The 17320-nt window shown below is 43.3% G+C and overlaps 1 protein-coding gene across 15 annotated transcripts in view; it reads right to left on the bottom strand.

Moving 5' to 3' along the window:
- SRPK2 (SRSF protein kinase 2) overlaps positions 1 to 11173 on the bottom strand; it is a 149586-nt gene extending 138413 nt beyond the window's left edge. For 3 of the 15 annotated variants that reach the window (XM_068669817.1, XM_068669819.1, XM_068669818.1), the window contains exons 1-3: positions 6971 to 7023; positions 2958 to 3093; positions 2507 to 2585 (exon numbers count right to left, since the gene is read on the bottom strand). In XM_068669817.1, coding sequence (XP_068525918.1) covers positions 2507 to 2585; positions 2958 to 3093; positions 6971 to 7008 — 253 coding nt within the window. In that variant the 5' untranslated portion in view covers positions 7009 to 7023. Of the gene's footprint in view, positions 1 to 2506; positions 2586 to 2694; positions 2874 to 2957; positions 3094 to 6970; positions 7056 to 7159; positions 7302 to 7333; positions 7351 to 11060 lie in introns of those variants that run through there. The other 12 variants (XM_068669831.1, XM_068669827.1, XM_068669822.1 and 9 more) reach the window with 10 other exon arrangements.
- Positions 11174 to 17320: the final 6147 nt, after the last annotated feature.

Raw genomic sequence — 17320 nt, 5'->3', positions numbered from 1 at the left:
AACTCAGAAAATACATAAACTGTTTGCACACGCTGCATCAGAGTCCATCTATTATTACCAGAAGCAAATGCTAACCATTATTTTTAAATAGTGAGATATTACTCTTTTTCAGCAGTCTGGGTGACTGAATGTGAAGTGAGGCTGTACCAACTATATTTTATTATTACATACAATTTTAGATATAGTCTTAATCCAAGACAAAGTGTTTTCGCTTCAGAACATGATTCATTTACCTTCTACTTTCTTATTTTTCCCACCTATTACCAAAGTAATCCGTATTCACCTCCACCAGTTCTCATTCCTGACTTAAGGGGGTCAATGCGGAGCAGTCCCAGGATTGATCTCGCGGCCTTCCATGGCAATCAAGGTCATACCAGACAAAAAGCTATTCAGCGTCAAAGAGCACTGTAATTTCTTCTTGTGTCATCATCCTAATATTATTCAAACAAAAGCCTGCAAGTAAGTTACAATGCGATGTAGCTCTCCTAGCCAATTCTAGGAGAGGAATCCTGCAGCTCCTTTGAAGCACATTGTTACCAGCAACAATGGAAGTTGCTCTATAAAGCTACAACCCAACAGAGAAGAGCATTAAAAAAAAAAAAAAAAAAAAAAAGCAGCTTTGGATTCAAAACTGAGTCACAATTAAGTAATTCACTACTTGGAAGTTACGTTACAGAATTTGTGCCCCCCAGATATCCGCATTTTCATTCACGTGATGCGCACCACAATCACTGTAGAGCTCTAACACACTCGTATATGCTGTAACAGCTGGAATAAAAAAAAAGGCTAAGAACTGGATAAAACAGACACTTCTGATGAGATTTCTTTTCTGAAATAACGTTCACTTTACGGTGGGGGCCTAAACCATGTATTGCACTACATACAGAGAGACTTGAAATCTTGCAAGGAGTTTCCCAAGAAGCATAAAACGGAGTAGGAGGTCTCAATACCACACATGTGGTTTGAGAGAAAAGAAAGCAAACACAGCAGAAAAGAAATGATGGCTCCGATGTCTACCACAGCAAAACCACCGTTTCCCGAGGCAACTGAACAGATTGGGCCACTGCATCTGGAAATGCCGACTCAGTATGGGCGAGTGGCCAGCTCCTGACTGAGCACCCTGACTGAACAGTGGCCAGTTTCTTCAAACATAAAGAGTACCAGCTCTGTGCTTACTGAAAGGAAACTTTTGACAGACTCATTCAGCAAGACATCCCACTGCAGCCCTGGTTTAAAAAAATGTAACAGTAATCATTAAACACTATGATCTAACTAGACCAAAAAGTTATTAATAATCTGCTGGTTAAGACTCTATGAAAGCTACAAAACCCTACAGGTTTTTATACGAACCTAGAGTTCCTGTAAAGTTTGACACATTTCTGTTTTCAAAGTGGTAAAACCAAACCACGTAATGTTACAAACTGACTTTCAGAAAGGTTTCGGGAAACAATAGAACCAACCCAATCGCATTGTGTATATTGTGCCCAAGATTTATTTCCACTGCAATAATTCCAACTTCACGCCACCAGCAGCGTAACGTGGCATCTGTATGACACTGGAGGAAAGAGCAGCAGAACAGGGTGCAGACCACATTACAGCCTGACGACCACTACCACAGAACTTCATCCTGCGCTGGTTTCACCTGTCTCACAAGAAGAAAGCTCACTTATGGTAACTAAAAAAAGTAAATGAATACCGGGATCAGGTGGAGGTTATTATTTCTTCCTATAGAAATCAAAAAGAAAAGGACCTTACACTTGAATTACTTTCTATAACACGTAGCCATACCTTTACCCCATCACATACACGTGCCCATCGGTTACATCCAGCTATGTTATTTTCTGTAACACGTAGCCAAACCTTTACCCCATCACACAGACATGCTCATGGTTACATCCAGCTCCCCTGGTCCTAGGACAGGGCAAGCAGGAGGAGGGGAGCGCGGGGCAGAGCCAAGTAGGGCCCCCAAGGGACAACACAAAGCCAGGAGGCTGTCACGCGTCCCAAGCCACCGGTAAGGTCTCCGTGAACCAAACAGCTCAAGAAGCACGAAAGGCTGCGAGGAGCGAAACTAAACCGGGGAAAACTCCAACGCCGCCTCATCCCAGGAGGGGCTCCGAGGAAAGAGGCGCCCGAGCGGGAGCACGACGGAGACGGGCGTGAGCTTAAAAACGGGTGTGAGAGAGTGAGAACAGACGGGGAACGCGAAGCCAGGAGGGTAAAACATCACGATCTCTGCCAGCACCCGCCACAGGCGCCTCAATAACATAAAACGCGGCCGGGGCGAGGGCAGGGGCGGGCAGGGGCAGATGGCGGCACACGGGGGAAGGGCACGGCCGGGGGGGGGGCTCGGAAAGGGCCAGGAGGAGGCGGCGGCGACAAGGACAGGCCGGGCCCGGAGCCGCCGAGGGGCTGGGGCCGAGGAGGAGCCGCGGGGGCCGTTACGGGGCGCAGCCGAACGCGGGGGAAGGAGGCGAGGAGCTGGGGGGGGGGGTCCCGTACTCACTTCTTGTGGGGCGGCTTCTCCCTCCTGCCCGCCGCCGCCGGCTGCTTGGGCCGCCGCCTGCGGGCCTGCAGGGCCAGCACTGCGCGAGGAGAGAAGAACCGGGAGACGGCGTTAAGCACAGCGGCTGGGGCTGCCCTGCCTTGCCAGACACCCCCCCGGCCCCAAAAACCGCTCTCCCGCCGCGCTACCTTTGCGCGAGTTCATCGCCCCGCGCCGCACGCTCCGGCCGGACTCGAACCCGGGTCCTCAGCGCCGCGCCCTGCCCGGCCCTGCCCTGCCCGGCCCTGCCCTGCCCCTGCCGCGTCCCCGCGCCGGGCACCGGCCGGCAGCAGCGGCCCCGCCCCGCCCCGCTCGGTGCCGGCCCCCAGTGCGCAGGCGCGGGCGGGCTGGCGGCGGGGCCGGGGCCGGAAAGGCGGGGGCGGGGCGGCGGCAGGTGGCGGCGGGAGCGCACCTGAGGCGAGGCGAGGCGAGGGGCGGCCCCTGGGTGGCAGCGGCTGGGCTCTGCTTCGCTTGGTGTTGATGAGTTACTGTCGTTATTTGGGGGTGCGCCCCGCGCTGGGATGCTGGAAACTTTGTGGCAGTTTGTTCTAATAAAGAATTATTTCGTAGAATTATGAATAAAGACCTCCAGTATCATCTGACACAACCGCCCCTACCACCACAATCACCCAGTAACCGTGTCCCCAAGCACCACATATCCCCAAGCACCACCTAAGTATTTGTGTGAAATCTGGCGCTCGTGCCACAGATCCCCAAGCACACGGTTCTGAGAGATTTTGGGGAAGGGATGGAGATGTGCAGGGCTCCCTGAGCTCAGAGAGAGGCAGCTCTGCCCTCCACCAGCAGCCACCTCCAAGGGTCCGCCCTTGGGTGTCCCTGAGGGGGTTGTTCAGCTAGTAGCCGAGTGAAGCCACCCAAACACCACCCTCATCGTCCCTGTGCTGCTCCATGCTTAGGGTCATGGCAAGGGAAGGATGAGAGGAGCCCAGCAGCCCTGGAAGTGCCCCTGTGCCTCCCCAGCAGCCGCCCGGGGCTAGGTCAGCCTCAGCTTATCGGGAACTGCGGGGTCAGGTGCCAGAAGCAATTAACCTCATGACACAAATCCAGGGAAATTAGATTTCCTTAATTCTGATTCTCACTAAGTTATTTGCCACGACTGACAGCTCTACAAGTTTTTTTCTTCCCGCAGACTACGACAGTAACATGGCGTCACGGTGCCCACGAAGCCGGATGCTATTTGGATATGGCCTAGTTCTGACCTGTTGAAAGCTGTCATCTATTTCTGCTGCGCATAGCACGCCTCGATTTTTGACACTTGTTCTGACTTTGAAATTTCGTGTACTCACAATTTCTAATTATGCTTGATGCTGAACATGATCTGGGTCAGACCGAGAACTCCAGTGTGAGTGTGAGGCTTGTCTCACCTCTCTTTTATCTGCGCATGGGACTGGAATTCAAAGGCATAATAATGAAAGATAACAGCGGACGGTCACTAAATTTCAAGGCAGAACTGCCTCCCTAAATGGCAAGCCAAAGAATGCACAAGGATGAAGATCTAAAGAGAGCTGTGGTCAAGGTCTTGTGAGAGTGAAGAGAAGCAATAATCACTAGTCTTAAGTAATTGGATCGTAGAGATTTCAGCTAGACAGAAAATTGAATCCGTAGTTGTGGTTAGTTCAGCTTGGAAATGGGACAGGAACAGAAATACAAAGCTAGACAGCTCAGAGAGGACATACCACAATGTGTAATACATTTTCATCTGGCTAGGGAGCCTGGTGAACAGAAAACAATGGAGCCATGAAGTTTCTGAACTCCAGCTCTTCTCTGCCAACATGAGGCACCACAGCTGCATTTCTAAATCAACACATTTTCTGTTTTCCATCCTCCATAATAAAGGAAGACGGAAAAAAAAATAATAATCCATGCTGGTATGTTATGCATCTGCCTTTTTGTGGTTAGTCTTTTAGTGATAGTTCAGCGTGATGGATCAGCCAACAGATGGCTGTACTGGAATGTTGAAGTCTTTCTTCTTAGAAATTATAGATACATGAAAATTAAGAATAGTTGGATGTAAGAAAGAAAATTACATATCTACCCTTTGGTTTTAGGCTAATTTTAATTTCATTGGTTCAGTTGTGCCTTTGCATGAATGCCTGTGCCTGTACAGACAATGGTAGAAACAAGCAGCTGATGATGGAGAAATGGTGAGACTATTCTTTTTTTATTATTTATTTTCAGTGGCAGTGCTGGCTTAAAGTTATCTTTTAGGTTTGGCTGTAGAGCAAAAATCATATTAGGGCCCCAAACATCTTTTCAGCTACTCATGTGCAATTCTATTTACTTCAGTGGGAGATTTATATGTAGAACTGATTGGAAAATTGGGTCTTAGGTAACTGTGAACTTTGCTTACATCAGCAGGGTTACAAATTCACCAAATCTGACATCAGGAAGGAATTTTCCTCATGAGCATAATGTCAGCAACATAATCAGGCTTGGGAACAATTTATTAGTGAACAGAGAAGGAGTTATGTTAGTACCAGGTGAGTATATTCCACCCAGTCAATGTCTCTGTATTCAATGAACACGTATTCCTGATTTTTGTTGTGATTTTTTTTTTTCCTGAAAAGCTGCTTGGATAATGCTCATGAAGAAGTGAAAAAAGTGAACTGAGACTCTATGTATGTATAGAGAGGATTACCATGTGCAATTAACTAAACTGAAGAGTAAATTAAGGTAAATAGAGGCTAAATGTATTTCAGGAAAAAAAAAAAAAATGTATTTCTCAGACTCTTGAGAATCTAACTCCATGAGAACCCAAGCTGTAAGTGAAGATTAAATATATATATATATATATATATACAGAAAATTGAAGAAATAATTCATGGCACTTGGATTGCCCGGACTATGTCTTTTTGAATCCGTTCATTTCAGTGAAATTCTTCATCCTAATTTCAGTATGTCTTATTGTATGCAACCTTTACCTTTTACAAAAATAGATGATGAATAAAGAGAGAAGACCAGAAAGCAAAAGAAGATGTTTGCAAAAATCAATGAACAACATAAAGAACAGTGGACTAGGTCAGAATGCAACTGTTTCTGGCTGCCTCTCTTTGAACATAATACGGGAACAGGTGCCTGTTCTATTACAAGGATTACCGCAGACCTCATTCACAGTGGGGAAGGGCACTGTGAGATTTAGGTAATATGACCTTCACAGAAAGGAGTAACATCAGATTTAGGTGATCACGGGTGCAAACATCAGGGGAGGGAAAGGAGAAAATAACAAATTATGGGATGATATTTTACTTCTTTATAATGTTGTTCAGACCAGACATCTGAAACCCCACAGATGTTTGGTTTCTTTTCTTTCCACCCGTCTTTGAAATATCCCACTTACACAAGAAGACATTAACTTTTCAGACATGAATGAAATATGTTTGTACAGAATAAGAAGTAATCTAGCAGCAATCCTGTAAGCATGATAGTCTGCTTTCTGAGAATAATTCACAACTCTTCCCTGAGCAGAGAGATGTTGGAAGCTTTCGCCCTAATTTCTGTACCAATTCCTTTCAGCGTTATGTTTCCCAGTGTGTGGTAGTGTGCTCTCTGAATTGCACTTTCTCAGAAATTCGGGTATTAGCTAATTGCATGCTGCTTTTGCACAGAATGGAACAGACAAGAAATATCGCATAAGGCAAAGGGAGAAAAAAAAAACGTTGGGTGGTGGAGAGTTCTTATTAATATGCAAGTCCAGCCTTCTCATCCTCTCGCCTTTCATGTTTGTCTCTTGTTCCGTCAGTTCCCACCCCCATTCCACATTTCTTTAAGTATGATGCACTAGTGTGTGCATACTAACAATGAGTCTGTCCTCTTGTTCACTTAAAGAATTTTCTGGCTGCCAACGCACTGTTTTTTTTTCTCCCTCTAGGATTTAAACAAAGCAAAGAGAACAATTCTCTGCTTAGTTTTGAGAAACAGAGACAAAGATAGGAAGTATTTACCAACAGCAACTAATAAAGTGTGTTTGTTTTTAAAGGCAGGAGGACTGTTGGCTCATCACAGCGTGAGTGTAACTCCAGTTAACAGGAGGAGCAATGAACACATTAAACAAGGAAAGCAGAACTGTTATCTTGGAAACATAACTGGAGAAAAATATAGCAGGAAGCAAGAGTTGGAATTTCCAGAAAACAAAACAAAACAAACAAAACAGGAGGTCAGAAATTCCTGAATTCACATTCCTGGCTCATTCACTGATTCATTGTGTTCTTCCTAAAGCAAATTACATGACTCATCCGATTTCATCTTCATCTACAAAATGGTATAGTGTATGCCAGCAGCACAGAGTTAACATTGGTAGAGAATTCTTGTTTATCAAGTACATTGGGATTAATAATAAAAGAAGAAAGACACCAAGTTCAAAGCAGACTGGCTTAACACCAATTTGACATAAAATTAAAAACTTACCTGTGCCTAGAAATAGCTGCATCAACCCAGATATGCATTGTACTAGTGTAAAATAGGGCATGAACTGGCATGACTTAACTCAGACCTGAAAGAGGATTAAAATAGACTGTGGCAATGTTTTTATGATAACATTTCTTCTGTGTTTAGTCAATCTAGTGTTGAAGTACCCAGATTTCTGGAATCACTCACCGAGTCTTTCCTTTCTCCTTTACTTCCAGCAGGCTCCTGAACACTCAGTTAAACTTCCTCCTGTGTCCTGTCTTAAATGTCATCATTATCCCCCTCTCCTCCTGTTTCCCAGCTCTTTACCCAGCTTGCCCTTCTCATTTCAACCTCCCTCATCTTCTTGTTCCAATCTATTACCTTTTTTGTCTCTGTTTTAATCAGTTGGGTTCTTCCTTCATGCCGATTACATGTCAGCAAGGGACGAGAGGATCACCAGAAGATGAGTGACTGCTCCCAGATTCCTGACCAAACACATCACAAGCAATTATAGGGAAAGTTCCTCAACAGTGATGCAGCTGTGGTTTGGGCTCATGCCTACTCTTTCGCTCTGAATGGCAGCTATGCAGTCTGGTCATGCCTGTGAGAGATTTCTCTGCTACGTGAGCGTGGAATACTCAGAGACTTAAGTATTAAAGTCTAACATGTCACTATCCAACATGTGCAGAATACCATTCTACAAAGCCTCATAATCTGGCCCCATTTGAGGAGATTTTCATCAGTTCTTGCAAAGCCACATCTTTGGTATTAAGGCCTTCTTCTAAGAAGTCTTAGCTCAGAAATCTCCCTACTCAGAGTTAGGGATCGTCAACCAGTGGGACAAGAATTCATTAGAAATCAGATGTGGGCTTACCCAGTTTCCTCTTCTGTTGGCTTGGACTACACAAACAGTAGTCACAATGGAAACAACAAGGCACAGCCTGTGAGCTCAGTGTAAGAGGAAGCAATTGACTCATTTTTTCTTGAAGAATAAAGCCTCTTTCTTCCCCACAACCTCCTCTGTACTTTTACTTGATATAGGATGTTTTCTCAGCCCTCAAAAAAACAGACACCAGTAGGATGATGCCATGATGATGCCACGTTATGTCAGCAGTGCCCCAGGTGTCCTTTCCTCAACAATTCCTTCAGTGTGACATAGCTCCAGTGCCCTTACCAATACCTCTCTGGGTGATGAATAACCACTGCCCTGTTGTGCTGCACCTCAGCAAGGACCAGGGCTCCCTTATGAAGTTTCAGGTTTCCATGCACTCTGAAATAAACTCCTGTTAGTGGAGTTAGTGGAGTGGCCAGTAAAGAAGCACTGGCCAAACTGGTTTATCTGGGCACGGTTTGAGAACTTCATCCAGACAGCACAATAAACTTGTCCTGTTTTGTAGGAGGCAACCATTTGGTAAATGATGGCTCAGTTACATAGGCAACATGCATCAGTGGCTACAGTACACTACTGTTTACCATTAAAGCACAGAATAGAGCTGCTTTTGCTTAATTAGGCTTGATTACATATAAAGTAGTCAAGGAACTACTGCGCTAGAGGGGCATTTCAAAGAGGTATCTCAGGATTCTTTTAGTATGATCAAAACATCCCTCTTCAAAATGTATGAATTATTTCATTACTCGGTATGGGATATTTCATCCCATATGATTAAAATTTTACAAAGTTAGCAGTAACAGGATCTTACAAAGTGAAATGTCAGCCAGCTTCAATGGTCGTTAGCATTAACAGCTTGGTTCGTAACATCTGTGAACTAACCATGCAGTTTCATTCTATCTGGATACGCCTGTGCCATATCTATACCATATAAAACAGCAACATGAATTTTTTAAAGTAGAAAATGTCACAGCTAATCATTAAAAGAGAACTGGCTCGGCTTGTTAGCTAAGCAGTATTTCTTTCCAGCCTTCACAAAGGACACTCATGAATAAACTTTGTTAGTTTCAAAGAACTGAATAAAGACTGATTATCCACCTCTAGGCACTCGAAATTCCCCGTGCTCCTACTATAAGATGCATAACATCAAATAACAGTGAAAATATTCTAAACAGTCAGCTATGTTTTCATTCAAAGCACAGAGAACTAATCCAGTGCAATGCGCCTTGTGCATTGTTAGAAATGAATTCAGTGGGCTTGATTTTTCGGTTTTGATTTAATCATGTTTTACACCCACTTTGCTGTTCATTGTAGTCACATAAATGACTGTGGTGGGAAATATTCATGTTTGCACCTTCAGAGCTGCAAAACTTTATAGTAAACTTTAAGAATGTAAATATTGTCACTAAAGAGTATGCATTAATTGCATTATTTACTCAAGCCAGGCCTTTAAAATCACTACACTATAAAACTACATTCCCACAATACGTCCATCCATCTAAAGTAACTTCTCAGTATCAGGATTTTTACCCACATTACCAAGCACTCACGACTTTACCAGGTGGGCTGCCCTGATAGAGAGTAGCTCTGAGAGATATGCACAAAATGCTCAGAACCATGAACAAAACTAAAGGACTATGGCACAAACACTAGGTACAAAAATGCTACTGGGAATTCAATAAGCTGCTAAATCCAGTGTGTGTGCTCAGAGCATGCCTCCTGGATTTCCAGGAGAACAGAGGGTGCCTTTTCCATCTCTTCCTCTGAACTGTAGCGTGGAACCCAAGTGCAAATATAATGTTTTTAATGGTTTTGTCCACACACTGATTTATCTAATTACTCTTCTGGTTATATCATCTTTGTCTGACCTGTTCAAAACTTCAGATAAGGCTCCCCTGGCTCTTCTTTCTTTCCCCAAATAATACATAGTTCAAGGTCAATAATTCAATTATAAACTAAAGCACTGTGTGAAATAGAATTGGGAATCTACCTGCAAATAAGGAAAATATTCAAGAATCCTATTTGTGGTGAAATTAACAGTAATCTGAATGGCAATGGGAATCTGCATTGCCAGCATAGCATTCCCCTTTTTTCTAGAGCCAGCCTGGTCCCCATGTAAAAAAGTACATCTGTCTGAGTGGTCTTCACTTTAGGAATTTGTGGTGGGCTATCCTCCTCTTAACTCTGAAATTCCTTAGGCAGTTGAAGATAACAGAATCACAGACAGCTGAGGCTGGCAGGGCCCTCTGGAGCCCGCTGCTCCCACCCCTGCCCAAGCAGGGACACCCAGAGCAGGCTGCCCAGGACCACGTCCAGGTGGCTTCTGAAAGTCTCCAAGGAGGAGACCCCACAGCCTACAGGACTACATCTATAGACGCTGCTGAGGTCCCCTGATCTTCTGCAGGCTGAGTGCCAGCTCCCCCAGCCTCCCCTCAGAGGAGAGGTGCTCCAGTCCCACCACCTTGGTAGCCCTCCATTGGGCTCCTTCCACTATGCCCACATCAATCCTGCACTTGGGGGCCCAGAACTGGACACAGCCTCACCAGGGCTGAGTGGAAGGATCACCTCCCTCCACCTGCTGGCAACACTTTGCCTCATGTAGCCCAGGATACTGCTGCTGTGAATGCGTGTCCCTTGTATATTACATACAGTCTGGTAAACATCTGCTCTGCAGCTTACTGGGCATGAGGGAAAACACAACTCAAAGAACAATACTTGATTTTGTAACTTGTGTTCTCCAGCTTCCCAGTTGTTCTTTAAATTATTGGCAACCATTTCTTCTTTCTTCCTAGTTCCTTTTTCAGTAGTAAATTCATGTTAGACCTGTATCCAAAGCTTATTTGCAGCAGGTTATCCCTGAATCATTATTTTCTTGATTTTGTTTGTTTGTTAAGTGTTTTTTCTGGATCACGGTCATTTTCACCAAATATGTATCTAATTTTTCCCACAGAAAGAAGGAAAAAAACAAAACAAAACAAAACAACAACAACAAAAAAAAACACCCCTGTAATGATTTGTATCATACTAAGCCTTAAATTAATATTTTATGTGCTTAGTATGCCTTCATTTCATCTCTCTCTTCTGCTTAGAAACAGTTCTACTCCATGCTGCCAGTCTACAGAGCCTACAGTATTTCATATTAATGTATTCTTACACAGAAATTGTGATGACTGGGAGGATGGTCCCAGTCCCTCAACAAGGGATGAAAGGGATGCTTACCAGCTAGGGTTTCAAGCAGCAGTGCCATGAGAACATATTAATCAGCTGGAGGTCCCAGACTGGAAGAAGGAACAATTTTTCCCAGCATCTGGTAGAAGGCTATTATAATCTGGTGCCCAATTAGCAAGGCACTGAATGGAAAGAGCTAATAAGCTGTAGAGCACACACTGGAAGAGAGCTCTCTCCAGCAGTTTTGCTGACCACCATGATTTTCTCATATTTTAATCATTTGCAAGACTCTTCAAGCAGCAACATGGAAAATATGCAGGTGAACATTAACAGGATACTGAATTGGGATGCCAAGGCTAGCTAAAAATAAATGTGCTTCTTATCTTTTTTGGCTGGAAAGCATGCTGTGAACTAAAAGTGACAGAAGACCAAGCACAGCAAGCACAAAATGCCTTCTTCACTTAATACACGTGGGACTTGTCATGCCTGCTCCCTGCAACAGTGCTTCAATGCTAGTACAAGTGTAGTGCTCTGCTCACAGAATTTAGCTGTTACAGATAAAAAAGATATGCCCCTGGTTCTTGCTAAGCCTTCTAATCCCAGCTTTGAATAAGTTTAATAGTTATCAGTTAAACCCTTGCTAGAGTAAATCGTTAATTGCATTGGTAAATTTTCCCCAGTTGGGATTTATGTGCACATACCCACATAGAATAAGGGGCCCAAGGGGAAAAAGGAGAGAGAGAAGTGATGCCACTTCTGTCCTTGGTGAAAGGAAGGCCATACTATACCAACTTCTATCCCCCCACCCCAACAATAATACCTGCACTGGCTATGCTTTTTTCTACCCATAAAAAAGAACAAACCTTTTACCTGGTGGCACTGTCATCAGTTCTCTTTCTACTTGAGTCCATCCTCTGATAAATCCATGGTCACAGCACAGATTCTCTGTCCATTTGGCTGCTCTGAGGTTACCACTTCGCTACCTCTGCTGCTGGCCTTTCCTGCAGTACAGCCCTTTTTGCCCCAATCTAAAATCTGAGACGAACCGTTCTGCCTCAAAAGCTGCCCAGTCTGATTGTGCCAGCAGATGCATTTGCAGCTTCTAATTTTCTTGCCCTGGCACTGAATTACTCCCTGCTTGATCTTTTCCTCCTCAAATTTACAAGTAATCATCTGTAAGTGTGTGCCATCCCAAATGACCTGCTTTGCTGTGCTCACCCCACAGGACTACCTGAGGGTTGTGCAAGTCTCCAGTTGGCTCACAGTGCTGGAACACAGCTGTCCCTGCGAGTATCGTTTTGCATTGCTTGATTGAAATAGCTGTACAGAAACTCAGCAACTCATGTGAAGACAGGGACTTAAACTGCTGTATGGTCCCTCATATTAAGGAGGTAAATGGAAAATGAAGAAGTAAGCAGGTAAAAATAGAGCTTGCCTTGAAGTGTGGGGGTCCCTGGAGTAATACCTGAGCGCACGTGCCATCAGCCACGTTCACATTGCAAAATAGATGGGATGGATATCAAGCGGGCAAAACTTACCTTTAATTTATCCCCTTGGCTATGATGATAGGACTAGACTCAGAGGACTTCAAGAACATTTCCTAACCTGACTTCTTCAGGAAGAGACCACAAGGTATGAAAGCGTAGCTCACATTTCCTTTTCCGTCCTATTTTCATACCTCAGCAGCCTTGTGTGACCTTTTGTAACTCAGAAGAAATTGTCCAGCTTTTCATCATAGCCTAGTAATTTTACTTTTCTGTCATCAGGGCCAAACATGAGTTCCCAAATATAATTTTTGAGATGCCCACTGCAGACAAAGGTACAAGTACGAGGTGCGTAAGCAGGTTTTTGGTAGCTTCTAATGACCCATCTTGGCTCATAGCAGCAGCCAGTTACTGGTGTCCTGTGGCTACTGCGGGCTAAATTATGAATTAGTGATTTAATAAACTAGAAAATTAGCAGGATACACTGCTGGAGAAACCAAAGCTAGCTAGTTAAAGTTGTCTTAAATTTGTTAGCACAAACTGCAGTTACACAGGACCTGCAGAGCAGAGAACTGGTTCTGTGTCCATGCAGTCCTCCATGAAGTGAGACATTGTGGGTTCCTAGGCCAGCAGACCACCGATTAGATCTGAAATTCAGGACCCAGATCCCACAGCTACACCGAAATGCAATCCAGCCATGCTCAGCCTTCACCACCTGGTTTTGATGGGTGGAACGAGCAGCAGGCATGAGGCCAGGCAGCAGCTGTCCCACGCTCTGGTCCCAGTTCCTATCCAAAGAACTGCAGGACCAGGGGCAGGGCATATTGTGCAGCACAACTCTTCTGCACTTTAGGCAGGACTCGAGAACGTTTAGATTACATTAGACAAATAATTAGTTGTTTACTGTGTGTGTAAAATATGATTTTCTCCTAGTTTAACCACACTGCTTAATCATGCCTCCCCAGCACAGACATTTCAGCCTCTTTCCATGTTTTTCTTGAAGCAGCGTATCATTGATTTCCTCAGTTAGCCAACTCAGACACTCAGCCACAGTTTTTTTATTCAAACAGAATTTAATTAGATTGGAAAATCATCCTTTTGTATGCCCAAAGATATTGAACCTAAACAGAAGTATATGGCCAATTGCTCTCCCCTGCATGCGTACTCCAGCTCCCAACACAGTCGTTTGGAAATGCCAGCAAATGCTAGCACCAGAACTTTTGCAAATGTCACATGCTTGAAGATAAGTGCTTAAAGTTTTAACTCTGAATAACTTATTCATTTCATAACTCATTTAACCTCCTTCTAAATTATAATCTTATGTGGTGTTTTTTTGTTTTGTTTTGTTTTTCTGAAGTTGAAATTTATTTATTTGTACTGAGTGCAAGAAATCCAATACTCTAAACTAATTAAATTATCTGAGTCATCCCAAAAGCTACTCTAATTACTATTTTACTCCTTTTATTTCCCCCCCTTAGGATTGCATGAATCTTTCCTTACCTTTGTTTTTTTTTTCTAAAAAACCAACATTTCTATGAAGGGTTAGTCTCCATCTGATAATTTTTGACTTCGTCCAATTTCAAATGAATCCGGAGAAAGTTGGAATTTTCCAAGTTTCTACGAAGATACCAAGATTAGACACTAACAATGTTCCCAGGAGAGGAAAGGAAGGAGAACACAGGAGCCTATTTGGCAGGAGCTGCTGCATCCTCACCAGTGACTGAAGCCCATTCTGCTACTGTGGTCCAGGCAACACGTAGAAAAAGGGTAAGCAAAGAGCAAAGATTGTGTCTAGGATGTACAAATGAGCTTGGAATATTGCGAGATTGTGGTGGGGCATCTGAAATATAGAAGAGAGCTGAGTATTGGCAGGAAGTGCAGGAGGTAAGGAAGACTGGGAGAATATTTTGGTGACATAACAGTAGGAAGATGTTGGGGACATGGGATATTGGTTTAACAAAAAGCAATTTTCATTATTTTTTCTACTTATGAAACAAAGCAGTGGTTTGATAAGGCCAGCACTTGCTTAGCCCTTTTGAATGGAACCTGTCTGTACCTTAATTGCCAAATCATTTCAAAATGGAACTTCAGACAGGGGTTTCTAAGTCTTTTCTTAAAAATGTACCCGTTGCAGGTGAATGAATATTTAGAATTAGAAGAAGCTGGTATACATGATCATGTAATCTGTACACCGCCCTGGGATTTCTGTATCTTTTTCAAACTTGAGAAAATAAGGTTTTGCACATCAGGAGTTCTGGTTTCCAAATTTGATAAGTTTGAGTAATCAGAAGGAAGTTGGTTCAAATGTTATCAGATTTCTTTTCAGCTTATGATCGTATCATGACTTATAAATAGGAGTATTTTTAAAATGAGTATTGAGCCTTAAACCTTGATCCTTATTGAGTGATGCAAGAGAAATTACAGGGTAATAAATGTAAGGTAATACTTTCTCATTTGCACCTTGTTCAATTCTTCCCAGTTAGTTTTTTTCAGACTAGTTGGCCTGCACTCTTCCCAATGTCTAAATTCTGTTCACATTGTTGCCAATGTACCTGTCAAATAATAACAGGTCTTTGTGGGTATTCTTAAAATACATAAAGTATTCTTAAAGTAAGGCTGTCTCTGAGCATGTTGGTATCCTGGAGCCCAAGTCATGTGGCTTGCCCTTGTCATGTCTGCAGTTTTGGTAAAAATTATGAGAAATCCTATCACCAGCACCTAATTTCTTTTAACTTGTGTGCAGCACTGTGAGCTGGTTCCCTTAACCTACCAGGAACTGATTGAGTTTTCCTTGAACTCCCCAGGGCAGAACGCTTCTAAAAATCTGCCTGCAGTGTGTTGTAGAGTATTTGTTTTTTCTCAGTATCATATCAAAGGCAAGTACTGTAAGCTGCTAGAGGATGCAGCTGTTGCCCATACATCGGTAAGTGCATTTTATGGAAATACAGACTTCGTATGGAATCTTCCTTTGGAGGGACCTCTTCTGATTGTATCCTAAGTGAGTATATGATTGAGCAGCTGTGTAGGAGGAGGCTTTAAGATACAGGAAGAAACCTTTGTGGTTTATTAGACTATATAGTTATGAGTGAGAGCGAACGTGTTACTTGGAGATGTAATGCATTGGTCCAAGAGAATCATGTTCCAATTGCTGCTCTATCCTCAACTGTGCTTCTGTAGTAGGAAAACTAAGAGCAAGAAGATGAGTAGAACTTTTGTATACAGACCAGTGATGGCTAACAACGGTTCCAAAACTTAATGGACCTATGTGAAGAACAGTCTACCCTAGTAGGAAAGAGTGTCTACTAGTCTACTCTAGTAGGAAAGAGTGTGTCTTCAGAAGTAGGAAGGTCACTGTGTGGAAACTGGCTACTATGGCCCCTGTGTGATCTTACAGTTCAGTGATGAGCCACAGTGTTACTGTGGAGGTTGTTTACTTAGTATGGGTATCATGACTGTCAAAGAATGGGACTTGCATGCAGTGTTGGAGAGATTTTTTTCACATTTTCTCAATTTGTGAAGGGCAGTTCCAGACCCTATTGTAGGGAGGAGTGTAGAGCCAAATAGCTGCTGATTAATGCCTTCTGTTTTGTGCCTGATGAATTTTATGGATTACAGTGAATAAAAGGCTAATTTGTCTCCTAAAGCATATATTGATATAAATGTGATCATTTTCTGCGCTAGGTAACTTGGGTTAATAGAGTGTTGTTTCAGTGCATTGTGTTTCTCACATGTTCTGTCAGTATCAATAATGTCTTTGTGTGGCCTGCACTTCCTATTCATTACAAATGGGTGAGCAGCAATAAGCCCTTCAACAAACAGATATTTCTTAAGCTGTCAACCTCAAAGCCTGAATAACCTACGGAGGAGTGCAGCCAGGCCTGCCAACTGGAAACAAGAAGCACTTCTAAAAATGTAGAGCAGCTTACAAACCAAACAAACCTTAAAAGTTAGGTTCAACTGCAACTCAGCTGTAGTTCCTGAAAACATTAATACACAAAAGAATGAAGGCAGCACGAGTGCCTGGTATCAGCTCTCTGCTTTTCTGCTTTTCTCTCTTTTCCCTTCCTGCTTCTTCCATGCACAGCGCAACACGCTACAGGCATACAATGGGGAAGGGCTGCAGGGTTCCCTGAATTGTTCTGGTTAGCTTTCTCCACATGTGGCTTGCAACTCAGTGCACAGAACAGATTACAGAAAGGCTTGAAGATATTTCATTGTCTTCCCAAGAGGCTGAAGCAGCAGCAGAGCAAGAAGCAGGTGTTCTTCACTCCATAAAGAGGCATGAATACGCATGGCTAACATCACTATGGTTTTGGCTCTTCCCTTCAGCTTTGACCTGTAAGAAACTGTTGAAATTCTTAGGTCACGCTTATACCTGAATTTGAAAAGATAATGCCATTTCCTTAGGTGCTTTTCCTCTATAATCTCCATTCTTTCAAGCTACTTTTTCTCTCCCCTCCTCTTTTTCTGCAGCAATTTAGAAGTCTCTGCTGAACATTGGATGTAATGCTTGCTGCACATTTCCTTTTGGTCCTCTGTGGCATCGTGCATGCACTGAGGCTAGACAGCAAAATGCCCTGGCCCTCCAACCTGGAGCCTCAGACTGCAAGGACAGGCCAGTCATTTTCTGGGTGTAAGCAGTAGAAATAGACTTCCCTCCCACCTGCTTCTAGAGTATAAAGCCATCAATCACAACTTTACCACGGTATATTTTTTACCCTGGCCTACATCCACAGGTAGAAGGCAAGTGTTGATTATGGTAACAACAGAAAAAAATTCACAATACATTATTTTACTAATTCACATATTAGCTTTAAGAAAGGCATC

The sequence above is a fragment of the Anas acuta genome, chromosome 1, assembly GCF_963932015.1.
Source record: "Anas acuta chromosome 1, bAnaAcu1.1, whole genome shotgun sequence".
NCBI classification, from domain to species: Eukaryota; Metazoa; Chordata; class Aves; order Anseriformes; family Anatidae; genus Anas; species Anas acuta.
This window is presented reverse-complemented; position numbering and strand designations above follow the sequence as displayed.